Source organism: Panthera tigris, chromosome A1, assembly GCF_018350195.1.
Source record: "Panthera tigris isolate Pti1 chromosome A1, P.tigris_Pti1_mat1.1, whole genome shotgun sequence".
NCBI lineage: Eukaryota > Metazoa > Chordata > Mammalia > Carnivora > Felidae > Panthera > Panthera tigris.
The window spans coordinates 170425097-170449656 of NC_056660.1; the positions used below are offsets into that span (position 1 = coordinate 170425097).

General features: G+C 41.4%; 1 protein-coding gene and 1 long non-coding RNA gene across 8 annotated transcripts in view; one reads left to right on the forward strand and one right to left on the reverse strand.

Annotated features, from left to right (window-relative positions):
* The window catches only part of LOC122240249, a 54573-nt gene extending 46083 nt beyond the window's left edge, over window positions 1-8490 (forward strand). For 3 of the 5 annotated variants that reach the window (XR_006219685.1, XR_006219692.1, XR_006219694.1), the window contains 2 exons: window positions 4639-5040; window positions 6529-8490. This is a non-coding gene — a long non-coding RNA (uncharacterized LOC122240249). Of the gene's footprint in view, window positions 1-183; window positions 250-569; window positions 630-4638; window positions 5041-6528 lie in introns of all 5 variants that reach the window. The other 2 variants (XR_006219687.1, XR_006219688.1) reach the window with 2 other exon arrangements.
* The window catches only part of LOC102949898 (neuronal regeneration related protein), a 110051-nt gene that overhangs the window by 4549 nt on the left and 80942 nt on the right, over window positions 1-24560 (reverse strand). The window contains exons 1-4 of one of the 3 annotated variants that reach the window (XM_042991240.1): window positions 24324-24341; window positions 23495-23536; window positions 22124-22187; window positions 1438-1515 (exon numbers count right to left, since the gene is read on the reverse strand). In XM_042991240.1, coding sequence (XP_042847174.1) covers window positions 1438-1515; window positions 22124-22126 — 81 coding nt within the window. In that variant the 5' untranslated portion in view covers window positions 22127-22187; window positions 23495-23536; window positions 24324-24341. Of the gene's footprint in view, window positions 1-1437; window positions 1516-22123; window positions 22188-23494; window positions 23537-23956; window positions 24139-24323; window positions 24342-24560 lie in introns of those variants that run through there. The other 2 variants (XM_042991228.1, XM_042991233.1) reach the window with 2 other exon arrangements.

Genomic DNA, 24560 nt, shown 5'->3' on the forward strand with positions numbered 1-24560 from the left:
AATGACCTGGATGGGCCTTCTAAGAAAAAGGGAGGCATTGTTGACCTCATTGAAGAACTTGCCTAGTCTTGTCACTCTGGTTGATGTCACCAGTATCAAGGACTTCCAGATGGCTGAATGGGACAGAAATAATGAAAACACTATACTCTCTTTACCCCTTCCATTATCATGTCTTACCCTCAGCTGCTCGGACGAATTATGCCCTGAGCTTCTCAGTAAAGGATGTCGAGAGTTACACTACTGCTGTTGGTAAGGTGACGGTGTGGCAGTGTGGTAGGGTTGCGTTGAGGCGGTATGGTGCAGGGGCTGTGCTAGGGGGGTGGTTGAGTGGTAGGTGGTGGTGGGGAGGTAGTCTGGTGAGATGGGGTGTGTGTGTGTCGTAAGTAAAGCTCCAGTACACTAGCTCACCTCCATCCCAGCTCTATAAGACAGCACAAGTGTAGCTAGAGCATAGCCAGAATCATTTTGTTCACCCACTTTCCTACTAGTGGTTTCACTCTGCACCGGCAGAAGTTCTCTGAAAGACTAAAAGTGATTTAGAACTGTTTTCTCTTAATGCAAACTGCCAGTTGACACAATCTCTTCAAGTTCTGCCTGTCAGTAAAAGGGAACTGCTGAAACCATTTAGTGTAAGTAAGAATTTCTCAAACATTGAAAAGTCAATAAGATCTGGGAAGGCCTCACCATTTGTCAATTACACTTATGAAACTTTTAAATGGAAATTTTATTTTCAGTGCACTTTTTCTTTCTTAATTGCAAAATCAACAGGTCAGTGGTAAAAAGTACAGTCCTCCTCCTTAAGGTCAAATTGATATTTACCTTAACAGGAAAGTCCAAAGGTATCTACCCTAAAAACTGTTGCTGTTGGAAATGGTGCTAAAATCCAAAATGTAAATTTGACAGATTTTCTTAAGGCAGAAAATTGTCATACCTAAGATGTCAGAACAATGAAAGCATGTTTGTAGAAAATATTTTTAGGCCTAAAAATTAGAAGAAAGAAAAATAATAGTTTTTTACGTTCCTTCTGTTTTGTTTCCTGGGGAATTTCATCAGACATTTGGGCACTATTACCAGACAAAAGTGTCATCATCTTCTACCTTTAAGATATTTTTCAGTTTAATCACCATACAGGAATTTATCTACCCAAGTATGGAACAAATTGAAAACCTGTAAAATGTACATTGGATAAATTGATTCCACGATTCTTATATGATATATATAAGAACCTTGTATATATATATATATATATATATATATACACACACACACACATATATATACATATACACACATATTAGTATATTTTATTTCCAAAGTTATAACAGTATCATGTCAATGATTATTGTAGACTAGATGGATATTAAAAAAGACACTGATTTTTTTTAATTGCCTTGAAATTGAAAAAAAAATTAACAAAATGGTAGGTAGGGATCTTACCTTAGGAAGCCTTCCCTCCATTTCCTTATTTGGAAATGGTTCTTGACTGACCCAGACAGAGAGCTCTGGGTAATAAACCTACAGAGACATAAAAGCACACACATTCAAATTAAAAACAGCATCCACTCTGAAACCACACAGGATCAACTTCATGAGCTCAGTCTCCCTCAGTGTCACTTATTTCCTGATGGCAACTTGGAGCACTGGGGAAGCCCATTCACCTCTTTCAGACTGTTGTGTGCTTCCAAATGTATACTGCACTCAGGAGAGTTCTGGCTCAGTCTCTCCCAGGACTAAGTCCCAACAGAACAAAGATGTCAATCAGTGTTACCTTTAGCATGCTAAATGGCAGCCTTATGACATGACTGGCTGAGCAAACTAAGTACTGGGGAGGCCTAACTTTCAAAGCAACCTATGATAAATATGCTTGCAAAACTCCGTGAGATAAATGTGCCACACACCCATAAAACACTGTTAGGGGTTATTCTGATAATTGATTATAAAGTTCAACATTATGCACAAAGCATGAGGGCAGGAACAAGCGGCCTGCATTCTCCCCAGGTCCATGTGGCCCCTGGCAACACTGTCCCGTGCCTGAAAGTAGCAAAGTGTCCAAGAGAGAGGCAGGGAGATGGGCAGCATCGCCATGAATGACTCAGAGAATAGCAGCTGATGAATCTGGGGGTGGGGGCAGAGCTGGGACAAGGTGGAGAGCGTGAGTCAAACTGAGTAATTCTTCTCTAAATATACAGAGGGTATTATCATAAGAAGGTTGCTGACCAGCTGTTCTCCATCTCTGGGAAAGACAGGAGTAGGGGGTTAGGAATTAAATTACAACATGGATTTAGGTCAGCTATAAGGAAGGACTTGGCATAAGAATTGTTAAATTACTGAAAGAATTTAAAGAAGAAAAACTGTGAAATTTCCTTCAAGAAATTTAGAAACAGAATCTAACAGCCATCTGCCAGAGTTAATTCACATTTGATATAGCCTGGCTTGAAGGGAGGGGAGAGGACGGGAGAAAATTAGATAAGATTCCCTCCAGATCTGATTCACTAAATGCTCTAAATAAGCCTCACATTTAATAAATAATATTGAGAAGCACATCTCACTACTAGGTTAACACGCAGAGGTAACATCTTTGGTTTTGGAAGCAGAGATGTGGTAGCCTAGTCACTGGGCTAAGTGTAATGTTTTCAGTGTCCCAGGTAATCCGCTTGGTCAGGGGGCCTGAGGTAGGAGCAGTGGATGGCTGTGTTGATTCTTTGGGGGTAGTTTAACAGTACCCATCTTTGCCATACTCCAGGAACGTTTATGGCACATCCCAGTTAGTTTTGCATATATCACCCTAATATATCCTGACAATAAACCCGTAAATAGGTCTTCTCATTTCAGAGATGAGAAAACAAAAACTCAAAAAGGTCACCCACTTGCCCAAAGCCACAAGTGAGTGGAGAATAGGACATGAACTAAAACTAGATTTCCAGATTCTAAACATCAGTTCTTCCCACTACCCCGATGCCCTCAAATCACCCCAGAATGCAAATTGCCTATCACCTCTCTTGTATCTTAAATATTTGAGAGCTCATCCTGCAAGAACTGGACCTATTTTCGTACTCTGGACAGGTCTGCTTTCTGGGCCACGTGGTTCCCCCAACCTGAACCTCCTTTCTTTTGTTCAGCTTTCCCCTCCTGTGCTCAGATCCTTCTGGGAGAATTCTACCACCTGCCTCATTTGGGACAGACAAGTCACCCCTGACACTCCCTCTAACCGGGAATGGGGGAGGACCACAAAATTGCAATCTAAAATATATAAGCTTTTTTTAGGGCTTAAAACAATGTCACAGCATACAAAGTACCAATTAGTGCTTAATTTAAGGAGGTTCCCAACTGGAACCAACTGTAGATTCACTTAATATAAATATAAAATGATTACATTTTTACATTACTACCTTTAAAAACAGGCTTTAAGTACAATTTCAAATATTACACATATAGCGAGAAATGAAGTTCCATTGCAAACCAAAAATGTTGACACAAATACATGTAAAAACTTAGGCACACGGACACGATGAGAAGTAACATCAAGTAAATGTTATATCTCTTTTCTTGAGCTTTTCTGTGACACTCCATTTTAACAAAATGACACTGCTTCAGCATTTAACTTCCCAGGTTCAAAGCATCACTATGAAAGCCGCTCAAGTCCAATCTGCAGGGATAAATAGCTTGCCTCATAAATCATTTTGCTTGTTACTTTTACAATTTGTTTTTTCTAAGAACTTTCCTTTTTTTTTTTTTAAATAAAAACAATGATTTTTTTTTTTTTTTTTTTTTTGCCAAAGAACTCAGGAACATGAGTATCTGATAGTAAAACCCACAACTAAGGAAACTTCCTCCCCTAACCCAAATTTGTCCTTTTGAAACATATTTAATTTAGCCATGAATTGACCAAGGGCATTTTTTAGTGTTTGAATCATAAAGTAATCATTGTGTTCTTTAGGAAAAAGAAATGTCACTTTGGCCTTGTGGTAAATTCTTCCAGTCTCCTTGAGACTCAGAACTTTAAGCCAAAAATGGCAGGGATAGAGAAATCTTAGTTACATTCTTAAAACTTGCTTGGTTGGTCTCTAAGAACTCAGCATACCCTTGGCTATAGCATCTAAAGTGGATGTTTAACCTTTTTTGGATTTGGAGAAAGTTGGTAGATTACTGGAAATATACTACCTACATTACAGCTTGGTTCTTTTTCATACTAGTGGTGTTTTGAGACTCTAAAACAAAGGACTTAAGGGAAAAGATCTAGGACGACCATTACCCTTGCTTTCAAATACCTCAGAATGCCTTTGCCTATGCATGCATTCACTTCAAGTATGGGAAGCACCTGCAGTGTGCCAGGACACTGCTAGATTCTAGAGACTGCAAGAAGAGAAATACAGTTCCTGCCTCTTAGGAGCGCAAATCTAGTTGTGCCGGCGGTGGGGGGTGGGCGGGCTTGATGACAGACCTTCTAAAAAGATCATTTTATAGAAGGGTGTTCTACGGGCCGAATTGTGCATCCCTCACATACAAAATTCCTGTCAGAAACCTACCCCCCAGTTGGAATGTGGGTATGTTTGGAGATAGGGTTTTTAAAGAGGCAGTTAAGTTAAAATGAGTTCATCAGGGTGGGTCCTAACCCAATAAAACTGGTGTCTTTATCAGGAGGAAATGAGGACACGGACACACATAGAGGAAAGACCACGTGAGGACACAGGGAGATGATGACCATCGACAAGCCAAGGAAACAGCCTCAGAATAAACCAGCCTTGCCGACAGGTTGACCTCAGAGTTCCAGACTCCAGAACTGTGGGAAAACAAACGTACTCTGTCTTGACAGCCCTAGCAAATTAATAGTGTGCTTTAAGTGCAATTAACAAAAACGTATAGGTTATGTCAAATACAATAGTTGTTGGAACCGGTCTCCACAGGCTAAAGAAACAAAACCAACACTCAGCAAACCATCCAGTTGTGCTGTCATCAGAGGAAATGGGGATGGCAGTGAGCAGATCTGGGAGGGCATCCAACGGTTACCAGACGCAAGCCAAGGAAGATAGTGGGTTCAGGGTAAGGATGTAATGAGGTCCATGTGGGAAAGCACCCAATGGCCAGGAGGTCTCACTGCAGCTCTCAGTGGCCATAATAGCAATAGCACAAATGCAACCCCACAGGCTGCTGTACCCAGTCTTTTACCTGGTTCTGAATATCAGGTGCTGGTAATATATGGGTCAGAAAACAGGTAAGTTGATCTGTCTTCCTGAAGTCCATCTGTTCCTGCTGGACCCTAACCCTGTTCATTCTTTTTGGTCCTGGTCAACTGATGCTCCAAAGGTGGACACATGGCTTCAACTCATTCTATTCATTCAGTTTTCTGAATTCAAGTTCATGTTTTTCATGAAGGCCAATTAATCGAATTTTTTCTTTTTTAAACTTCATTGAGTTCTCTGTTGTTGGTAGTGGTTTACATCTCAGAAATGTAAGCGTTCTGAGTAATACACATGGCAGTACAAAACTATTGTTTTATTAAACAAGTAAACCAAAGTTTGCCATAATCTTCCCAATAGAAGACTGCATTCTTTTATCAAGAAGATACATATTCTTTTAAATTATTCTATATATTCCATATATAAAATAGTTGTTTGCTCTTGCTCAAGCAAAATCCTCAAAACCCTCTGGAATACTATTCTTCCAGAAGTCAGGAATCAGAGAAACAAACCATATCCTCAACAATTAAGAAAACCTGAGAGTTTGAGAAAATACAGAGGCAAGGAAAATTTTACTGTTAAAAGTTTTGCTTGAATTCTGGGAAAGGCTGAGTGTTCATGCTTGTCACTGAATATATTAATTATTACTTGGTATCCAGATTAGAAAAATAAAATGTGGGGGGAGTCAGAGACAACTCCTGCAAGGTCCTAAAACCACACAAACTAGATTATCATTTAAATTCTTTAAACCTCTCCTAAGCTTTTCATTTAAAATCTTGCAGCATGTTTTCCAATAGTATGGTCCACACACAGAATCAAACAAATTGACATGTTTCCTGGTTCTAAATTTGTATTTTCCTCTCTTCACTTCTCTCTTTAGCAGTAGCTCTTTGAAGAAAATGACCCTCAAAGGAAGGTTCATGGCCATTTCAGAGCCAGAACATCACATATGTATATGGAGCTTACTTATTAATTGGTTAACATACCTTCTTAGCAACCTGCTATGAAGATGTTGCATGGCTTGGTTGTTAATGACCACAATTATTCTATCCTTGGTGGAGTTCTGTGTGCTTAAGGAATGCACACACATGGCCCTTTTATGACTTAACAAGGACAGGTGCCCACCCCCTGCAATTAGGAAAACAGACCAGGGCAGCAGGTGTCCAACCTGCATAATTAATTCTTCAAACGGCAAAGTAGCATATTTCGTAATCTCTGCCAACTAAACAGTATGTGTGTGTGTCTGCGTGTGTACATGTTCTGTTCCGACTAATTGGCTGGGAGGTCATGAAAGCGGGTACTGTATTACAAGGAGAATTTATATGCATATACATGTACTTCATTTCTGCAGATACCTTTTGAAGTGGTGCTGTTAAGAATCTCCCTCAAAAGCTAGTCTGCTCCCAGGTGTTGCTGGCCATGTGAGAGGGCAGGATGTAAACTGAAACCATAAATGAGTTACAAGGATCATTTTCTCTGAACAGCATTACATCAAAGATCAGATGGTGCCAAAAGATGATGCACTCAGCTCCCTCTCTCTAGAGACCTAGTCTTAGCGATCCGCCTAACCCTGCGAGTGCTGTCTGGAGATGGAGCACACCATGGAGGAAATGCCCTGCAACCAGAAGACAGATAAAAAGACAGAACACTGGGCCATTCAGATAACATATGTCACCTGTGCGCACTCTGGAAAGCAGAGCAAGTGTTAGTTGGTGCCCAAGTTGGCAAACATTCTTGTTTGGGAACTAAATGAAACATGCAGCCACCTAAATGCCACACACACACAGAAGCTGGCTGCGGTAACAATGGGTAATTACAGAGAAAGCATTGCAAACACCTGACTATTGCACTCAGCCATAAGTGCCGTCCTGCTAGAAAGGAAACCAGGACCTTTTAGGGCACTGCTGTATTACAGCACCTGCTGACACTCTCAGCTCTTCTGTGGCCCGACAAGTTCTCAACCTGTAGAAACAGGGGTAGAGGAGACAACGGGCTCTCAAGAAGATGATGAGAGCTCACACTGGCTAAGCCCACTGGCATGAGCTTTGCTTTGGGTGCGTGTGTCCACTATGGGCACGGAAAACGTCCACGTTTTATTCCCATGCAGCGTGTTACTACCTGTTACAGGCAGGCGAGAGATTTAGAATTCTTTACTTTGTGAGTTGGGGTGTCTGAGACAAGCTGTGTAGACTTTCATAGTAGAATTCTTTAAATTCACTCTGCTCGTCATGAAGCCATCTTGCGAGGCCGCTGATGAATATGTGGGAACCTGACAGCTGTGGAATTTTATTTCTAGATTTCAAGGAGGCAGAGAAAGGAAAAGGAAATCTCCTCGCTGGCAACAAAACGAAAGTGTTTACATGTGAAATTAATCGTCAGCGCAAAGAGCTTTCCCAGTCACTCTGTTCCACAATATAATATGCTGCTTGTTTAGCTGCTGAGTCTTTAAAATTTTGATTTCTAAGAATAATAGCAAAGACTTTCGAGAGGAGCCACGAATCAAGTCGGGAGCAAGCCACAAAAGGTTAACACAATGATCCAACTTTGCTTTGCCACCACTATCTGAGACTGTTGTGTGATTTTTCAGGCTTTGATGGTGCCTGGTTTAAGGCAGGCTGCAGCGGCAGCTGGCTAATTTGAGCGTGGTGAACACCGAGGTCAGCTGCAAACGTGTGTTGCGCAAACTCCTCCTCTCACCCCTGCCTCATTCCTTTCCAACAGGAACATGCTCAGCACAAAGCAATCCACCTAAAGACTCCATAAATCCAAAAAAGGGAGTTACTGATCGAGGAATTCTCAGATTTCTGCCAAGGCACCCTCCCCTGGGCTGGAGGTCAGCCTGGTACAGTAATCCGAGCCAAACTGTGGACTGGACTCAAGGAATTAAGTTGAATGCTTCAAATCTTGACTTTTAATGGACGATTTTTCTTTTCGGTGATGAAGACAAAACAAAGGACAAACAGCTGATAACAGCCCAAAGTAAACCAGAAGAATAAGTACGAGAACAAAGCTTGGACACAAATCTCATAAGGGATATCTAAGGAGAGATTTTTCCAAACAAAGGGAAAAAATAAAGCAGCTTTTTAAAGCTCTGGTTTGAGATTAAGCAGTTTGTGAATGAACAATAAGAAAGTAAAGGCCACAAAACAAGATATTTGCTCTTTTCAGCAGAAAAAAAAAATACTGACCTTTGTTAACTAGCAGCAAAACAAAAAAAAAAGGGGGGCCCCTCAGGCATTTAAGCACAGCATAAGTTTTTCCTTGACCCCATGACCTCAACAAATATGTTAATAAAATCTTTTACCTCCCTGGAGTGGAACCAGACTAAATATTTACTTAACACATTGGGTTTCTAAGTCTGGACCACCTTATTCCTTCATACAAATTGGGATTTACTTGTAATTAAGAAATTAGAAACACTATATTTTGCAATGTTTCTCCTACTTTTAAGATGAAAGATGAGAAGGGAGGGGAAGAAGAAAAAGAAGGAAGGCCCTGGGGGTGGGGGGAGAAAGGGAGAAAAAGAAGAAAACTATACTGCGCTCACTATGACAAAGGGCACTTGTGAATTTCTGCATGGTATTTTCTGTCACAAACGAGGGTAATGCTGCTGATATGCTTTCCAATATCAGACATCTGGAGCTAGCAGGACTTTTTCCAAGCACATTCCAAGGTTAATAGGAAACATCTCGTCTTGCTTTTATTAGCTGGTTTAAGTAATGTTAGGTATGCTGAGTTTCACCTTCAAATAACTATAAGAAGTCTGATTTCTACACACCAAGAATGCCATTTTTTCTTTCCTCTTGTCCCAAAGTATGTGCTACTCACGAAAACCTTATGAAAATTTTCACCAACATAAAAGTCCTCCAAAATCAGTTTCTTTCATTAAAGGCTTCAAAGACTAGTATTTTTTTTTTTAATTTTTTTTTCAACGTTTTTTATTTATTTTTGGGACAGAGAGAGACAGAGCATGAACGGGGGAGGGGCAGAGAGAGAGGGAGACACAGAATCGGAAACAGGCTCCAGGCTCCGAGCCATCAGCCCAGAGCCTGACGCGGGGCTCGAACTCACGGACTGCGAGATCGTGACCTGGCTGAAGTCGGACGCTTAACCAACTGCGCCACCCAGGCCGCCCCTAGTATTTTTTTTTTTTTATCTAGACCTAAGAATTTTGGACTTTTCTTGCTCTAGGTGGATGATGAGATAGCCAGTTGCTTTTGAGGAGTTTGTGGAAATATCAAAGCATTCCTTTTGCTGACAAGTTCAAGACTGAATTTTCCAGAAAGTGTGCATTTTGTCCCCAAGTGCTCATTCCCAAAGAAATCACTCACTCTTCCCATCGGTGTGCCCTCTGCTACTGGCAGCTGCAAATCCCCCAGCCCAAGCCACTCTGCAGCTCCATGCTTGCCCCACACTGCTTTGGTCATTTAAAGACTGCTACCTCTTCAACAGTATCATAACAGATCACCAAATTTGGAGGGAAAAAGTCATTTCTATTGCAAGAGGCTATAATTAAAAGTAGTTTAAATCAGATGCTAGCTGACTGTCTTATAAGTTTGGCTTTTAAAAAAGGAAAAATACAGTCAGATCTGTACCCACATGCTGTAAGTGCTCAGGTCATAGAGAGGCCACTAAGAAGTTTCCATCACCTGTCCTCTGCGAAAACTGGCAAAAAACTAAAAGTACCAGAGGATAAGAGTAAGATTAGGATGGATGTGCCCCCGTGCACCACCTGGATTTTCAACCTCACTGGCAGGAGAAATGGTCTGATTTAGGAGGGATGAGGGCTCAGTCAGGCAGTACTGTGGGAAGCAAACAAGACCCAAAGGGGCAGCCACCCACCCAAATTGATGTAGGGTTTCAGGGCTGGGAGTCACCGAAGACACACATACATCAAGAGTGTGAAGGTAACTGCAAAAGGAAGAGGAATGCCAACTTGGGAGGCAAAATTACCTCACTTATATTCTAACGGACATGAAAAAGGTAGTATTAGAAACTCAAGGGGTGCCTGGGTGGCTCAGTAGGTTGAGCGTCCAACTTCAGCCCAGGTCATGATCTCAAGGTTTGTGAGTTCGAGTCCTGCATCGGTCTCTGTGCTAACAGCTTAGAGCCTGCAGCCTGTTTCGGATTCTGTGTCGTCTTCTCTCTCGGCCCCTCCCCAACTCATGCTCTGTCTCTCTCTCTCTCAAAAATAAACATTACCAAAAAAATTAAAGAAACTCAGGCCTTGATTCTAAGTCCTGACTACATTCTCCAACAACACAATACTCTGACCTCATGTTTTTGTTTTTTTTTCCCCCCCTCAGTCTCTCTTCCCTTGTAAACCAATCATTAAAACTTGACTTCTCCAAAGGAAGAGAACTATGAACAATACACAGGAGTTGCTGGAACCCACACAGGGAGAGTATGTAAATCTGGAGACCCCAGTTTTCTGTGGAAATGCACACGCGGGTTCACTATAATGTCTTTAGGCATGTTTCCCAGGTGTGCTTATTTAATCCTCGGTGTGGTTCCAAGGATGAAATTCACCAATACATCACAGTGCCGCAACAGGTTGAAGCACACGCGTAAGGGGATTTGGACTGGCTGCCATTTCCATCATCCTCATCATTTTACAGATGAGAATACTGAGGGAGACACATCAGGGAGCCTGCCCACAGAACCCAGCAGTAGAGAAGGCAGGATGCAAACCCAGCCTCTCCTCTCATAGAATACTGTCTGTCGACAGACATGGACCTCCTCTGCCAGTTCCCCAGGGCCACCTCGAGTGCCGACATAAGCTCCCCCGAGTGCCGGGGCCGGTTTTCAATACCCCAAGTACAGGAGGCGCTGAGCATCTCTGCTTAGTGCCCTAATGCTGAGTTTCTGACACCTACTATCAAGAGGCATTTTCTCAAAAATATTTGTTGCTCTGCTGCCTGTGTTGCCCTTCAAAAATAACTTACCTAAAAACCAATTAGCACTGTCTGAGGGCAGAGAGGGTTTGCTCTCCAGTATCCATGTGTTGCCACAGTCCTTGAGGAAAGACTGCTTTTAGACCGGCAACTCTGGCTTGGTTATGTTAAGACTTTGGATCTAATTAAACCCAAGCTACACTGGTCATCACACTTTTGTCTTTTTTCAATTTTCCGTGGAAGGAAATGTTTAGAACAAAACAAGTATCTAGCAATGGCTGCAGCTAATTACAAAGGGCATTTACTGAGAAACCAAATTGTTTTAATATGACCCCCAAATGAACTCTCAACCAACTTCCCAGAGGGCCTAGCAATGCACAGTCTAATTCAGAAGATCTTTCTTTCATCAAATGTATTTGAAATCATGTTCACCGTAACTTTGCTTTCCAATATTTCAATTTAAAAACAAACTGCTTAAAGGAGAATTAGAACCTTATCTTTATCAATGATCTTCAAATATACAAACCATATATAGTTGACCTTTTAACAACATGGGATTCAGAGGCACCAACGGCTTGTGCAAAAATCTGTGTGCAATTTTTAACCCCCCCCAAACTTAACAGCCATAATTAACACATTTCATATGTCATATGTACTATATGCTGTATTCTCGCAATAAAGGAAGCTAGAGAAAAGGAAATGTTATTAAGAAAATCACAAGGAAAATACATTTACTGTCCTGTATCTATAAAAAAATCTGCATGTAAGTGGACCAGCACAGTTCAAACCTGTGTTGTTCAAGGGTCAACTCTACTACATAAAAATATGAAATCATCCTAGTGGAGGAAGAAAAGAAACACTCATTAGCCCAGAGAGACAGTGTATAAACTACTAAGAATGGTAATTCAAGAAAGAGAAACAAATTTAACCTGACTCCATTTGGAAACATTTAATTAATGCAGAAGAAATGCAGATATTCCTAAAGTCAGAAAAATGGAAAAACAGAGACGGGGTAACAAGCCAATTAGCTATTATCATCATGAAGGCACTAAATAGCAAATAACAAAGCAGGTGATCCTCAGATTACACTGATGCAATGTATTCCATCCCACTCAAAAATACAGCGTCCCTCTGGCTTTGTCTAAACAGTGTAAGAACAGCTGATAAAAATTCACAATAATCAGATGAATTGCTCTAGGATGCCAAAGAACAAATTTAATTGAATCCCTGATTGAATTGATTGTGACAGTGTAGACAGTTAAGCTTCATATAATAAAATTAAAACTTTAAAAGCAGTCATCATGAAAAAAAAAAAAAAAAGGAAAAAGAATATGCTTAATAAAGATGAAAAGATGTGGAGACTTGGCTCCCAGACCTTGATAACAAGATCAGAACAATTTAAGATTCTATTATCAAGAAGTGAGCAAAATATGCAAGGGCCTGGGGCATTTCATGATGTATGATTAGACCCAAGTCTCCACAGGGCAGCATGAAATGGACACTCAGTTATGGTCCAGAGCATCCAGGCTTCAGAAACAGTCAAATCCACTTAAGGAAGGATCAAAATTATGAACATCAGGAGGACTCAGAGAAGATGTGGGCAGAATTTCTGATGCTGTATTAACTGAATTGGTTGGGTATATAATCTCAATTATCCAACCAATTAATCAAAAAATATTTGCTGTGTCCTTAATTTTGGTGAGGTAGTCACTATTTGGTAGGTAGCTTTCAATCCTATAGAATGAACATCTTGCCAAGAGTACATCCCATTACTTTGGGCTGGAAGTGCCAAAGCAGCAAGCACATTTCTTCAAAAGAGTTTTTTTTTTTTTTTTCCCTTGGAACTAAGCCATCAAATCCTGGGGTGTCTGTGCAGGAAAGGACTGGACTTGTAATTAAGTCATGTTTTCAAAACTGAATTCTCTGAACCATACAACAACTGGAAGTCCCTGATAGTGCATGTTTCAAAGAGTGGTTCCTTTCCCTGCCCACTCTTCATTCCTTCAGCCAGCATTCACTGAGTCCCCCACAATGCAGCAGGCACTGGGCTAAGTGTTCAACCATGTGCTGCCAAACCCACACAGCACACTGACAGGCTAAGATTCAGCAAATGCCTGGCAAAACAAGAACAGACTTTCAGATCATGATCCCAGTAAGCCTTCTGGGTAACTTTCACTACCATCATTTAATGAAGGGCATGAAACAGTACTTCTTGGAAAAGTACTTAGTAGCAATCCCTCACTTGGGTCATGTTTATTACTATCTTAGTAAATTTTATCCATCTGACTACCAACTCTAGCTTTTCCTTGACAGTTCTGAATGTCGGTTGCCTAAGATGCAGTATCTTCTCCCAATTTCTCTTCTTTCCTGTCCAAGAACAGGTTTTCCATCCGACACTGACTTTATCCAACAAAAGCGTCCTCAAAATGCCTGGACCCACTTTAAACACAACAACTTTTGTAGATTTCTCCCTGTTCAGCCACCAGACTGCAGTACTTTTCCCCGCTGGAATTGTATCAAACGCAGTTCAGACAGGAAGGCTGTTACCTGCCCCAGTAATCAAAGGACAGTGGCGTGTGATGGTGATCTGAGTACCGGTTGGAGTGGAGAAGGGAGAGGAGCTAGAACTGGACAACCACACCAGAACTTCTGTGCACATTATGAATCTCCCTCTTGTTTTAATTACTTTTTGGTAGGAGTCTTTGGCTCATATTATTACTGGCAATGACTGCTGAGCTATTCTTCCTTTCTTTCCAATCAATGGCTCTGGTTCCCGATTTCAGCTTAAAAGGGGCAAACAGACCTTCCTTTCATTGGCCGCGTTCTCTTATGTATCTTCTCTTTCTCCTTTTCAAACACGAGTCCCATTTGTATTTTTGTCTATGAAAGTAAGGATGAATGCTGAACAAGCACAGCCTAAAGTCAAGGGCTTCAAAACATCTCCAGCTAGATAATCCTAACACTTTTAAGGCACAACGTTAAAATGGGAGCCACTCGAAGGTAATAATAGGCCATGATTATATTTATGAAGATTTCATTACCTTGTGAAACCAAAGCTGATTATGCTTTACCATCATGACCGCCTCAGTCAGGTTGCTGAGACACAGACTGTGGACCCGCTAGAAAAACAGCATTAATAACCCAGCACATAATGGCTCTCCACAGCAATGTTGCAGATGAGACGGGTGACTCTACCCTGAGAGGAGATTCCTCTTTCAGCAGGCCATTCCAAGTGAACCTTTTGGACTCTTTTAGGACCTCTAAAAGAAGGTCAAAAGAAGTATAAAAGAAAGGAGCACCAAATGTAGGAGTTGTTCCTGTACTGTGTGTAGGTTTCACTTAGCTATCCCCCTACCTCCCTACCACCGAGCTACCTTTAATGATTATTACGAGGGGCTTTTCAGTAGTAAATTCAAAATCTACCTGTGCTCATCTCATTTCCTGGGCCATAAATTTTATAACCTGAGCTGTCACAATTCTGCAGAGTATTCGGCTGTTACTAGCTATAAATCTCAAGGTGAGTCACCTGGTTCTGCCCAGAAATAACAGATCTCCATGTTTCCCCAACTACTGACTCACTCATTTATTCCACAGACATTTATTGATCACTAAGGATGTGCCAGATCCTGGATAGGTACTGAAGCAACAATCACACTGGTTCAGAGACATGGGATCTGTTCCAGCGTCCCATTAGGACATGTCAATGAAAGTTAGGGTTTCCTTCCACTGTGCAGAAAGAGAATGCCAGTCAACTTCACTAGCTGTTCTAGAGTTCCCTCTCAGTGATGAAACTTTTCCACATCTGAATTCACCATCATGACTAGAGAGGAAAAGGAAACAAAACAAAACAAAACAAAACACAAGGCATCACAGTCTCAACTACCAAAGAGAGAGGTGATGATGCCCATGTACTAGTGGCCAGTGTTCTTGTTTCAAGTTTACAGACTTGGAGGATAGAAAAACAGATGGGCAGAAATAACCCAGCCAATAAGTAGAATGTTGTGTGATGACTGTACAGAGAAAGCATGAGATTATTCCTACTGGATATGCAGGGGTGAATTTTGTAGAGGAGCTGTTATTTAAACTCAGTCTTGAAGAATGGCTTTATTCTGTCAGAAGGAGCCTTCTTTCTAGGATTGAGTAAGCAAAGGCACAGAGGGACTCCTGGGGTATGTTTAGAGTCACAAGTGCCTGGTTCCTCTAGGAAAATATATTCCATTGTGGCCAGAAATAAGATTCGTTTACATGGTTCCTGACATGACTGCCCACTGACAGAAACTAAATTTATGAAGGTCTAAACACAGAAATTAAAAAATAAATTATTTAAAAGTATGAGGTGAGAGTAGGCATAAAGAATTCAAGGAATGACATTTACCTATGTTATTTTTACCAAGAGAATCAGGTAAGTCCAGCCTCATCTGAAGGGACTAAAAGAGTTAGTGAAGTCATTTCACATTGAGAATCTTGAAGCTGATGTATTCTAAGCTATGAGTCTAGGCTGTAACCAGAAGAAATTCAAGGAAAATCCTTCTCAGTCTTGGCTTTCCCCAACTTCTGTGTGTCATGTGATGAGATTCCCTTCAAATGGTCACTAGACTATTGACCAACTTAGTAACAGCCTGTAGGCCTCAAACTGTAAACAATTTTATGATGATGATGTCAGTGTTGGCTTGAATTTTGAGTAAGTATGTCTGACTAATCAGGAAGAAGTGGAAAGAGGGAACCAACCGGGTACATGTGGTTACAACTGATTAGCACGTGGCTCCACCCAGTTAGCCTCATGAAGGGAAGTGTGGTGCCTCCTCTCAGGCAGCAGCAACACCCTCTCCGGCCACATGGGCGCTAATGAACCTGCTGTAATTGGCCAGTGGAAGTGGTGCTACCTTCTCAATAGAAACAGGTTAACAGTGCTCCCTTCTTCTTTCCCAATTCCTTGTAGCTAGGGGCCAGCCTTCTCTCCACCACTCCACCCCAGCCTGAGGACAGGGAGATGCAACAACAAAATAAGCTACCATCTAGCCAGGAGTATATAGAAGTGTGTGTTCTTTTCTGTTGGGCACAATCAAAAGGCAAAGAAGCGGACAGGTTGGAACCCGAGTGATGGCCTGGGGCCAACTCTAAGATGCTGGCTTGGTGGCTTCCTATAGCTTAGCACATCAAGTCCTTGGCTTCTAGATCTAGTTTGTGAGGTCTGTGCTTGATGGCACAGAGGCCCTAAACAGGACAGTCTCTACTGTGTACAAATGCATCGTGCTTACTCTTGCAAGCATATGTTTCTAATGTATTCCCTTCATCTGGAATACGCTTCTCTCCCATCTAAATCTATCCAAATAGTCTTAGTTCTTCATTCACTTAATAATTGTTAAGGACTAGTGTTAAGCCCTAGGGATAAAAGCTTAAGAAGGCATGACACCTGCTGTCAAGGAGCAAATAGTCCACTCCTAGGTTTTCAGTTGAGTGCCAACTCCAACCAATTATTAATGGAACTCTATACTGAGGATTCTGAAATCCGATTCAGGCTGAATAATAATAATGGGTATATCAAGCTTGATTAGCAATGTCTGCCACATGGGTAGCAGGAGTTCGTGATGGCATGCATGCCATATACTTGCCATCTCTGGGTCTGGCTTAATTTCTACCTCCTTAAAAAAAAATTTCCCCTACAATCCCCATTCCCCAGTGTTCAATAGTATCATTCTTCTGCATCTTACAATTTAGAACTAGATTCTATTGCATTACATTAAATTTGTCACACATGTTAGCCTTCTTTCCACAACTAAAATCTAAGCTGACTGAGGGCACAGGTCAAGTGTGCATCTTCTGTAATGCAAAGAACCAAGCACACATAAAATGCTCAAAAAATACTTGTTCAGTTGACAAGGGAATAGGTGCACAATCTCACCAAGAACTTTTCTCATTTTCTTCAGTACTCTCTAGTCACGGCACCTTTGTGTTCTCGAGGTCATTTTCATAATATCACAGAATCTGATTATAAAGTGGGGGATTTAAAGTTCCAGTACTGGGATCAAAGCTCCTCCTGGATCCTGGAGGGGATTTTTATGGCTACAGGAAAAGTTACTATTAGCTCTAAGTTACCACAGCTGGATCAAACCTAGCGTATCACCAGGTTGATCAGAGTGTGGCTCCAAAGCTGGTAAATGTGAGCAATTGCAAGCCACTCTCTTTTGGCAAGTGGCTTTCTGGACTAACCACAATTTTTTTTCTCTTGTTAGTAAATAATAGAAAATGATTGACTGTGAAAACTAAAATTACATTCACTTCAACTTCCTAGCTCTTAAGAAGAAGGTAAGGGTACAAGTTACTTCCAGATCACCAAAACTAAACACGATTAAGTCTTAAGGATGAATTTTTAAAAGTCCAACCCAATATTTATTGAACTTCTAACATATATTTAAAACTTTATTAAGCGCTCTATGTGAAATTTATAAACCCTCTGGGAGCCTGCAATTTATTTGGTTAATGAAAGAAATGAGTATGATCCAACCAACCAATAACGCAGGAGAGTATAATCTAGTGTTACACCCAGGTTAACACCATGTCATGGCTACTAATAACTGAATTGATATTTAGAATTTAGTTGAGAGCCATGTTAATGCTTAAATCCCAAACCATTAGAGCTGCTAAACCATTAGCTGCTGCTAATCATGCCCTCACAGATCAATTTCAGGGTCACTGCTATTTTTTAAACCAGTAAGATAGAAATCTTTGAAGCTGTCCCTACCTGCAAAATATGTCTAGAAATACCCATTTCAGATAAATTTAGACCCAATAAATGGTATTTTTAGCAACCATGATTTCTACAGATGTGGGCTGAGATTTATGGTTAATCTGTTTTCCAGTTCAAAGCAAAGGAGCAGTTTAAAATTGGAATCTTTTAATATATCGTGATCAACCAAGATGACATAGTCCAAGTACATTCAATACATTTTCCTCTGGTATATTCAAATTGGATTTGCAGATATGATTTCCTTATCCCTAGTCTTTTCCCGTAAAACAAAGGAATTACACAGATAATTCAGGCAAATCCTTCCCACTCCTACATCACTCCAGGAACATTCTGAATAACCAAGATGAATCAGATGAAATCAAGCTTTTTGTTTTGTTTTAAGCGTAATTATTCTGATAACTATGTCAGTGCTCCATTTCACTTTGGCTGTGAGGATAAGACCTTAGGAGACTTTTCAGCCAGGAACAGCACTAAGGAAAAACATGTGGAAGACCAAGGGAGCCGGTATTTCACCCCAGGGCTCCCCATCCCCGGTGTGGATGAATACTTAACGTATAACGCTTGTAATCTAGAGGTTCCTCATCTAATTTAGTGAAGTATTCACATTTTAGAAGTTTATTTTTCTACTTCAGAAGTACTCATTTCAGGATTTCAAATAAAATGAATGTCTTTAGTATTTTATGATGATCTGCTTTACATACAAGTTTTTAAGAATTCCATCAGGTTAAAATAGAGTGAGACTCTAAATAATTCTTTATTCAAAGATTTCTGCTCAAATGCCTTCTACCTGAATTATCTATATAACTCAAGATGAAGCTGGGCTGGGGTTAAAGCCGGATAGATCATCCCTACTGTCCTAATTCCCCAAACAATCCCCAATTTCCCCCTTACAGTGCCCTGGAAGGCCTTGTGTAAAATAGCACCAGATAAAATTACCCTCCTAGGTACTCTTCAGCAACTCCACAATCAACTGAGCAACCTATAAATTTACATTCCAAAGCCCAATGGCACAGCGACCAATAGTACCTCATTCCTCCTCAATCTTTGTCTTTCTCTTTTAAATAAGAAAACCTTATGTTAATGGGGAGATTATTGAAAGAGTCTCCTTGTAAGCCATGAATGCCACTTCACAGACTGTACAAAAAGCAGAGCTCTATGAACAGTACAATAGAGTCAACTCATCTTTGTGAAAAGCTCAGCATCAGCCTTACAGAGAACTTAAATAGTTCCAATTCCTAGATCTCTATTAAAACATAATGAGTCCATGCTTATGCCACTGTGAGTCCATGCACACACATACGCAAAGGCAAGTTTACTGCACAGAGGGTAGTCATTGTAAAACAGGACTTAACCTTGACATTGGATTACATTATTTTTTCAAGCTATTCAAGATCATCTGCTCATTCTGAAGTATTTTCTTCTCATTGATGTATCTGAAGCAAGTACTTTTAAAATAAAACACCTAAATACCAAAAACCCATACAAAATATATCTTAGATATTCAAATTTAGCAAAAAGCCAAATATAAATTAAATACTGAAAATCTCTGCAGACTTGCATTATTTTGTTAATTGCAATAATAAATAAATAAATAAAATAAAATAAAATAAAATAAAATAAAACAGGCAACTGGAAAAAAATGCACATATACCAGATAACCTAAAAAGTTTGGGAAGGAGTTATTGAAAAGAACACTCTGGTCAACTAAGACACAGCAAAGTAAACTCAAAATTGCACCTTTGACAGTACTCCTGAGTTGTATAACAATATATTTTAACTATGTAAATGGTGCCCCCAGAATTGCCCTCAGAGAGTCCCCTACACAGAATACACTGTGATCAGTGCCTGGGAGAGTTAACAAAGTGGTTGTATTCTTCTGGTAATGCAAAGACACTCTAGGAGTCTTGAGTGTCTTGAAATTATTGTTGTGAAACATCATCATTTTAGGGTATATGTAAAATGTCTAGATACTGAATTGTTCTGTTTTGAATTCTGAAGTCTACCTGTAATTTTGTACCCTGGAATGAGCTGATTATAAATTTGTATTTGGCATAAGCCCTTAACTAAACCAGATAAATACACTGAAATTAGATCCTCTTTAGTGTTTTAAATTATGTAAATGGAAATACATGTTTAACAGAAAAGGCATGTTCATATATTTTGCAGAGGTGGCCAGGTATTAAATCTGCTGCTTCCCTAGAAGAAGTTTCCATTGTACGCAGGCTAAGTCTTCATGTAAGCTAGTTACAGAGATCAGCAAAGTAATTCCAGTTCTAATCAAGGAAAGAAAATAACTCCATTTTGCCAAAAAGGATAAAAGGAGGTATAAGATGCCTCTAATAAGTTTTTTAAAGAATATAATGAAACTTTTTTTTTTAACATTAATAGGTGCAGAAACTTTGAAGGGCTCAGGCTTCCCAGAATAAGCAAATTGTTAGAAAGTTACTTGGAATCACCCACAGACAATAACTGTCGGTGGTTTCATTTCAGGCAATGGGCTTGTGCCAAAAGGGACTGACATCTTGATGAAAGGGTCACCAAAAAGTTGTGAGAATTTTTCCATGAGTAAAAATCCTTCCAAGAGCAACACACTGTGATTTCTCATTCTGCCACCATACATAAAGGACAACTGTAAGAAATTAACAACATGTAATAATAATTCAGATTTACTCTTCTGCACTCAAATTGTTCCAACTTTCATTCTCGGCTTTGGCACACACGCTTGCCTTTCACGAAGCTCATTCCACTCACTAATACAGAAACACGGTATTTACTCTTTGAGCCTGACCTATAGTCAGTTTTTGACCTACAGTCAGGTCTGCTAGTTTTGACAGAGTCAGTGGTCAAATTTATGTTTAACCAAACTGGTCACCTGACATATTACAGCATATGTGAACCTTCGTGGTCTGTCCACCTATGGTGGCACAGAAGGTAAGACTCTGGATAAAAAGCGACAAGACAAAGTGATGCAGCCAGTCTCAGTAAAAGAAAAATAAACAAAAATACTGTGCAGCGGTTCATTTTACTACCATCCTAGCACTCTAGGACAGTGGCTAATTGGAACTTAATAGGAAGTTGGGAACCATTTGCACAAAACCTGCTGATCAGTTTACTTTTCTGTTCATCCCTTTTGCCCGTCCACCTCAAGTTCCTTAATTTGGTCACTATCTGCTAAGTCCGAGCAAGAGCTACTTTCCACAAGGCTTTGCCACCCACCTGTTGAACGGACAGGTGAGGCACACACAAAAAATAGAGAGCTTACTTGCTAATAGGATTCAAACTGAACTCATTTAATTGCTCTGATTCATTCTTCTCCCTGGAAGCTTATACTTGGGTTGTTCTCAAAGAAAACACCAAGTATATCAGATTTAATTTTGATTCATTAAATTCCACCCTCGATTAAAAAAAAAATAAAACCTAAAACTAAATTTGGAAATCACACATTCTGAGTGGCAGAAAGGTGTTTTAAACAGTGTAGACATCTGCAGTAGGACATGTACTTAAAAGTTGCCTGACATTTCGATTATTTTCTTCGCAGTCCAATCTTATTTCCAAGGAGGAAATTTTTCATAGGAGATCAGTATACTTATTCAGCTGTTTTTAATGTGTATTTCATCTGTTTCGCTCTTTCCACAGTTATCCAAAATGAAACTGCCTTCTGTATCACAATGCTTGTCACAAATAGTCACCCTTTCATTCAGAGGTAATGTGCTTGACTTCTGAAACGGAGCAGATGCCTCTGAGAAGTGAAGTTATACATCAACAAAAAGTATCAACACTAATTACATCTGAGATACAATAGGCAGGGTATATGAAGGTAAAAAAAAGTCCAAGCTCTTCACATATATTGCTCTTAAGGAGAGCAGACTGTCCAGGTGTTTGATGAGCGGGACATGGACCCCTACTCTGAGGGTGACTTCTGGCGAGCTCTAAAATAGGACCCATTGCTTTGTTTGAGCCCTACGACTGCCACCTCCCTCCATGCATGTCACAACACACCGCTCTTCTTAAAGAACAGAACCATTTCTGTTGTTCAAGTTAAATAAATCTTTGCTTCTGAAAGAGGAATTTCAGTTTCTGTTCAAAATGACTGCAAATCAAAAAGATCTAATTCACCACATCCAATTCATATCAATTGCTGCACTGCAAAGCTCCCACATGCCGGACGGAGAAAGACCCCTTTAAAGGTCAAATGGGGTAGGAACAATAAGGGGTTGAGGCGGGATGAAGGCGTGTGGTTGATATTTATATGAAATCAAGACACGAGAACCTACTGAGAATTGCCTCTGATGACCCATTCTTACCATTTTGAGAATCGTAACAGTCTTGGCCTTGCACCCTCCCTCTCTTCAGTCCAGGGAGATCAACCTGCAAAATATGTTTAAATACAGAAGACAAATCGCCTCACCGCAGGTCAGGAAATGAAAAATGCCGGTTTAGAGGTTACAGACAAATAACCATTTTCTGTGGTTAAGATAAGTTACATGCAAATTATTGTAACCACTGGGGCTTCTCAGAGAGCTTTCCAAGGGTCTATAGGCTTAAATAGGGGACAAAGAAATTCCTGGTACCTGGCTCTGCAGAGTCCTGGCCTATTCTTAGTGTTTGGTTCCTCTTTAAATTGCGGGAGTTCAAAAGGTTTAGTAACTTAAAAGTAGAACCAAGCGATAAAAATAGATTGTTTTCTGGCTGCTCTTTGTTCCCAGACATACTACTGGCAGTATATTTGCAATCAAGACAGCAGAATAGGAATCAGCCTTCCACCGTGTAGTGTAATGCCTCAGAGTGGGTATTTTTGGAAATGGCACTGCATTACATAACCTTCCGTGTCTTAAAAAAAAAAAAAAAAAACTACACTGGGGGGGGGGGGGAGTCAGGAATACACACCATTATGCCCTTCTCTTTATACCAAATAAACATTAATGTACATGCTGCAGTGATTTTCCTCTCCACCTTTATGTCGTCAGAACACGGTTCTTTTGTTAACATAAGTTATGGCAAAAATTAAGATGAATGGAAAAACTAAAAGTTCTCCAACAGGGTATCATAAGCTCTTAGAGTTTTCCTATAATGTTATTATAGATACACATAAATGCAAATCAGATTGTTATCATCATCATCCAGCAAAAAGCAGTCATGTATTTTTAAACCCTCCCTCCCCCAAAGTTCAACTGCTTTATAAGAAAATGCAGAAAAAGTGTTGCAAGATCGAATGCCTGAGAAGACCCTTGGCGGCGGCAGCAGCGCTGAGAGAGTAATAAAGTGTATGGATGGAGGGATACAAATTCATTTAATAAAGGGGGTGGGGGTGCATGCACCAAAGTGCATCTAATGCAAAGAAACAAACCAGTCCCTAAGAATGCTATATGAGCAAGAAGAACAAAAATTAACCATACCAACAAGCAAAAAACCCCACCCCTTCCCAAAAGAATTCTCCCTCTTAACTTGTGCATTAAAAAAAAAAAAAAAAAAAAGCTCAAGTTAAATTCCAGCCTTAATGCACCAGGACCAAAATGCCAGAATTTCTTCAAGGTACACGCTTCAGCTCTTTAAAATTTAGAGGGAAGAAGCATGAACTCTGCAGGGTTGAAGGGTCCAGCTAAGAGCAATGGCAAGAAACCGACACAAAAGAGAAAGCAGCGCTCCCGGCCGGGGATGGGAAGGCATATACTTACAGACAAAAGCCCCGCTCCCTGTTCACTCTCTCCTCTCTACACCTGAAACACAAATGTGGATGAAAAAGGGCATCATGCTAGAAAGACAGCTGGGAGGGGGAGGGGGAGGGGAGGGGGAGGGGACAGGGGTGGAGGAAGAGGAGAGAGGAGGGGGAAGGGAAACAAAACCCAGACCGGCTTCACTTCCAAGAAGTACAGCCGTGGAAAAAGGAGGGGAAGGTCTCCCTGCCTCGCGCGCTCTCTCTCCAAGAGTGTGTGTGTGTGTGTGTGTGTGTGTGTGTGTGTGTGTGTGTCTTTCTCTAAGAGTCTCAGTCTCTCTCTCTCCTCTCTCTCTCTCTCTCTCTCCCGCTCTCCGCTGCCAGTGTGCTAGTGAACAATGAGCTAATTCTGATGGGGCTGGCGCTGCGCCAGCGCCCCAGCCTTGCTGCCACTGTGCGGCCGCAGCGGAGCCAGACTGCTTACTCTGCAGGAATCGGCGACTCGGGGCCCCGTCGGCGAGCGGCCAGCAAGCGCGCCCCGGCACCCCGCACCCGAGCACCCCGCCGCCCCTACTGCTCCTGCCGGGCCCCTGGGGGACAAAAGGGCCCGCAGACCGGCGCGCCGCCCCGGCCCCGCCCCGGAGCACGGCGCACACACACCCCGGCCCAGCCTCTCCCGCCCCCCCGGAGGGCTTCTCCGCCTCGACGTGCGGTTGCTTTTCAGACAAATAAGGAGGCGGAGGAGGCGGTTTGGGGGCGCGCCAGGCGTGAAGGCGGCCAGGGCGCTGCACAGCCCGGCAGGCCGCCAGGCCGCGGGGAGAGGCGGCGCGGCCCGTACTGTAATAATAAACCTGCAGCAGAGGGCATCTGAGGGAAAGAGGACGGCGACGGGGCGGCAGCCGCCTTCCCTTTTATGTGCCTGTCCCGAGCGAAGCAGAAAATGGTGCCCGCGGCGGCGCGGAGGCGCGCGCGCGCGCGCACACACACACACACACACACACACACACACACACACACAGTGGCGCCGCAAGCGTTTGTGCACGCCCTCCAGGTCTGCCCCGCAGCCCCGCCAGGGCCGCGTGCCCGCC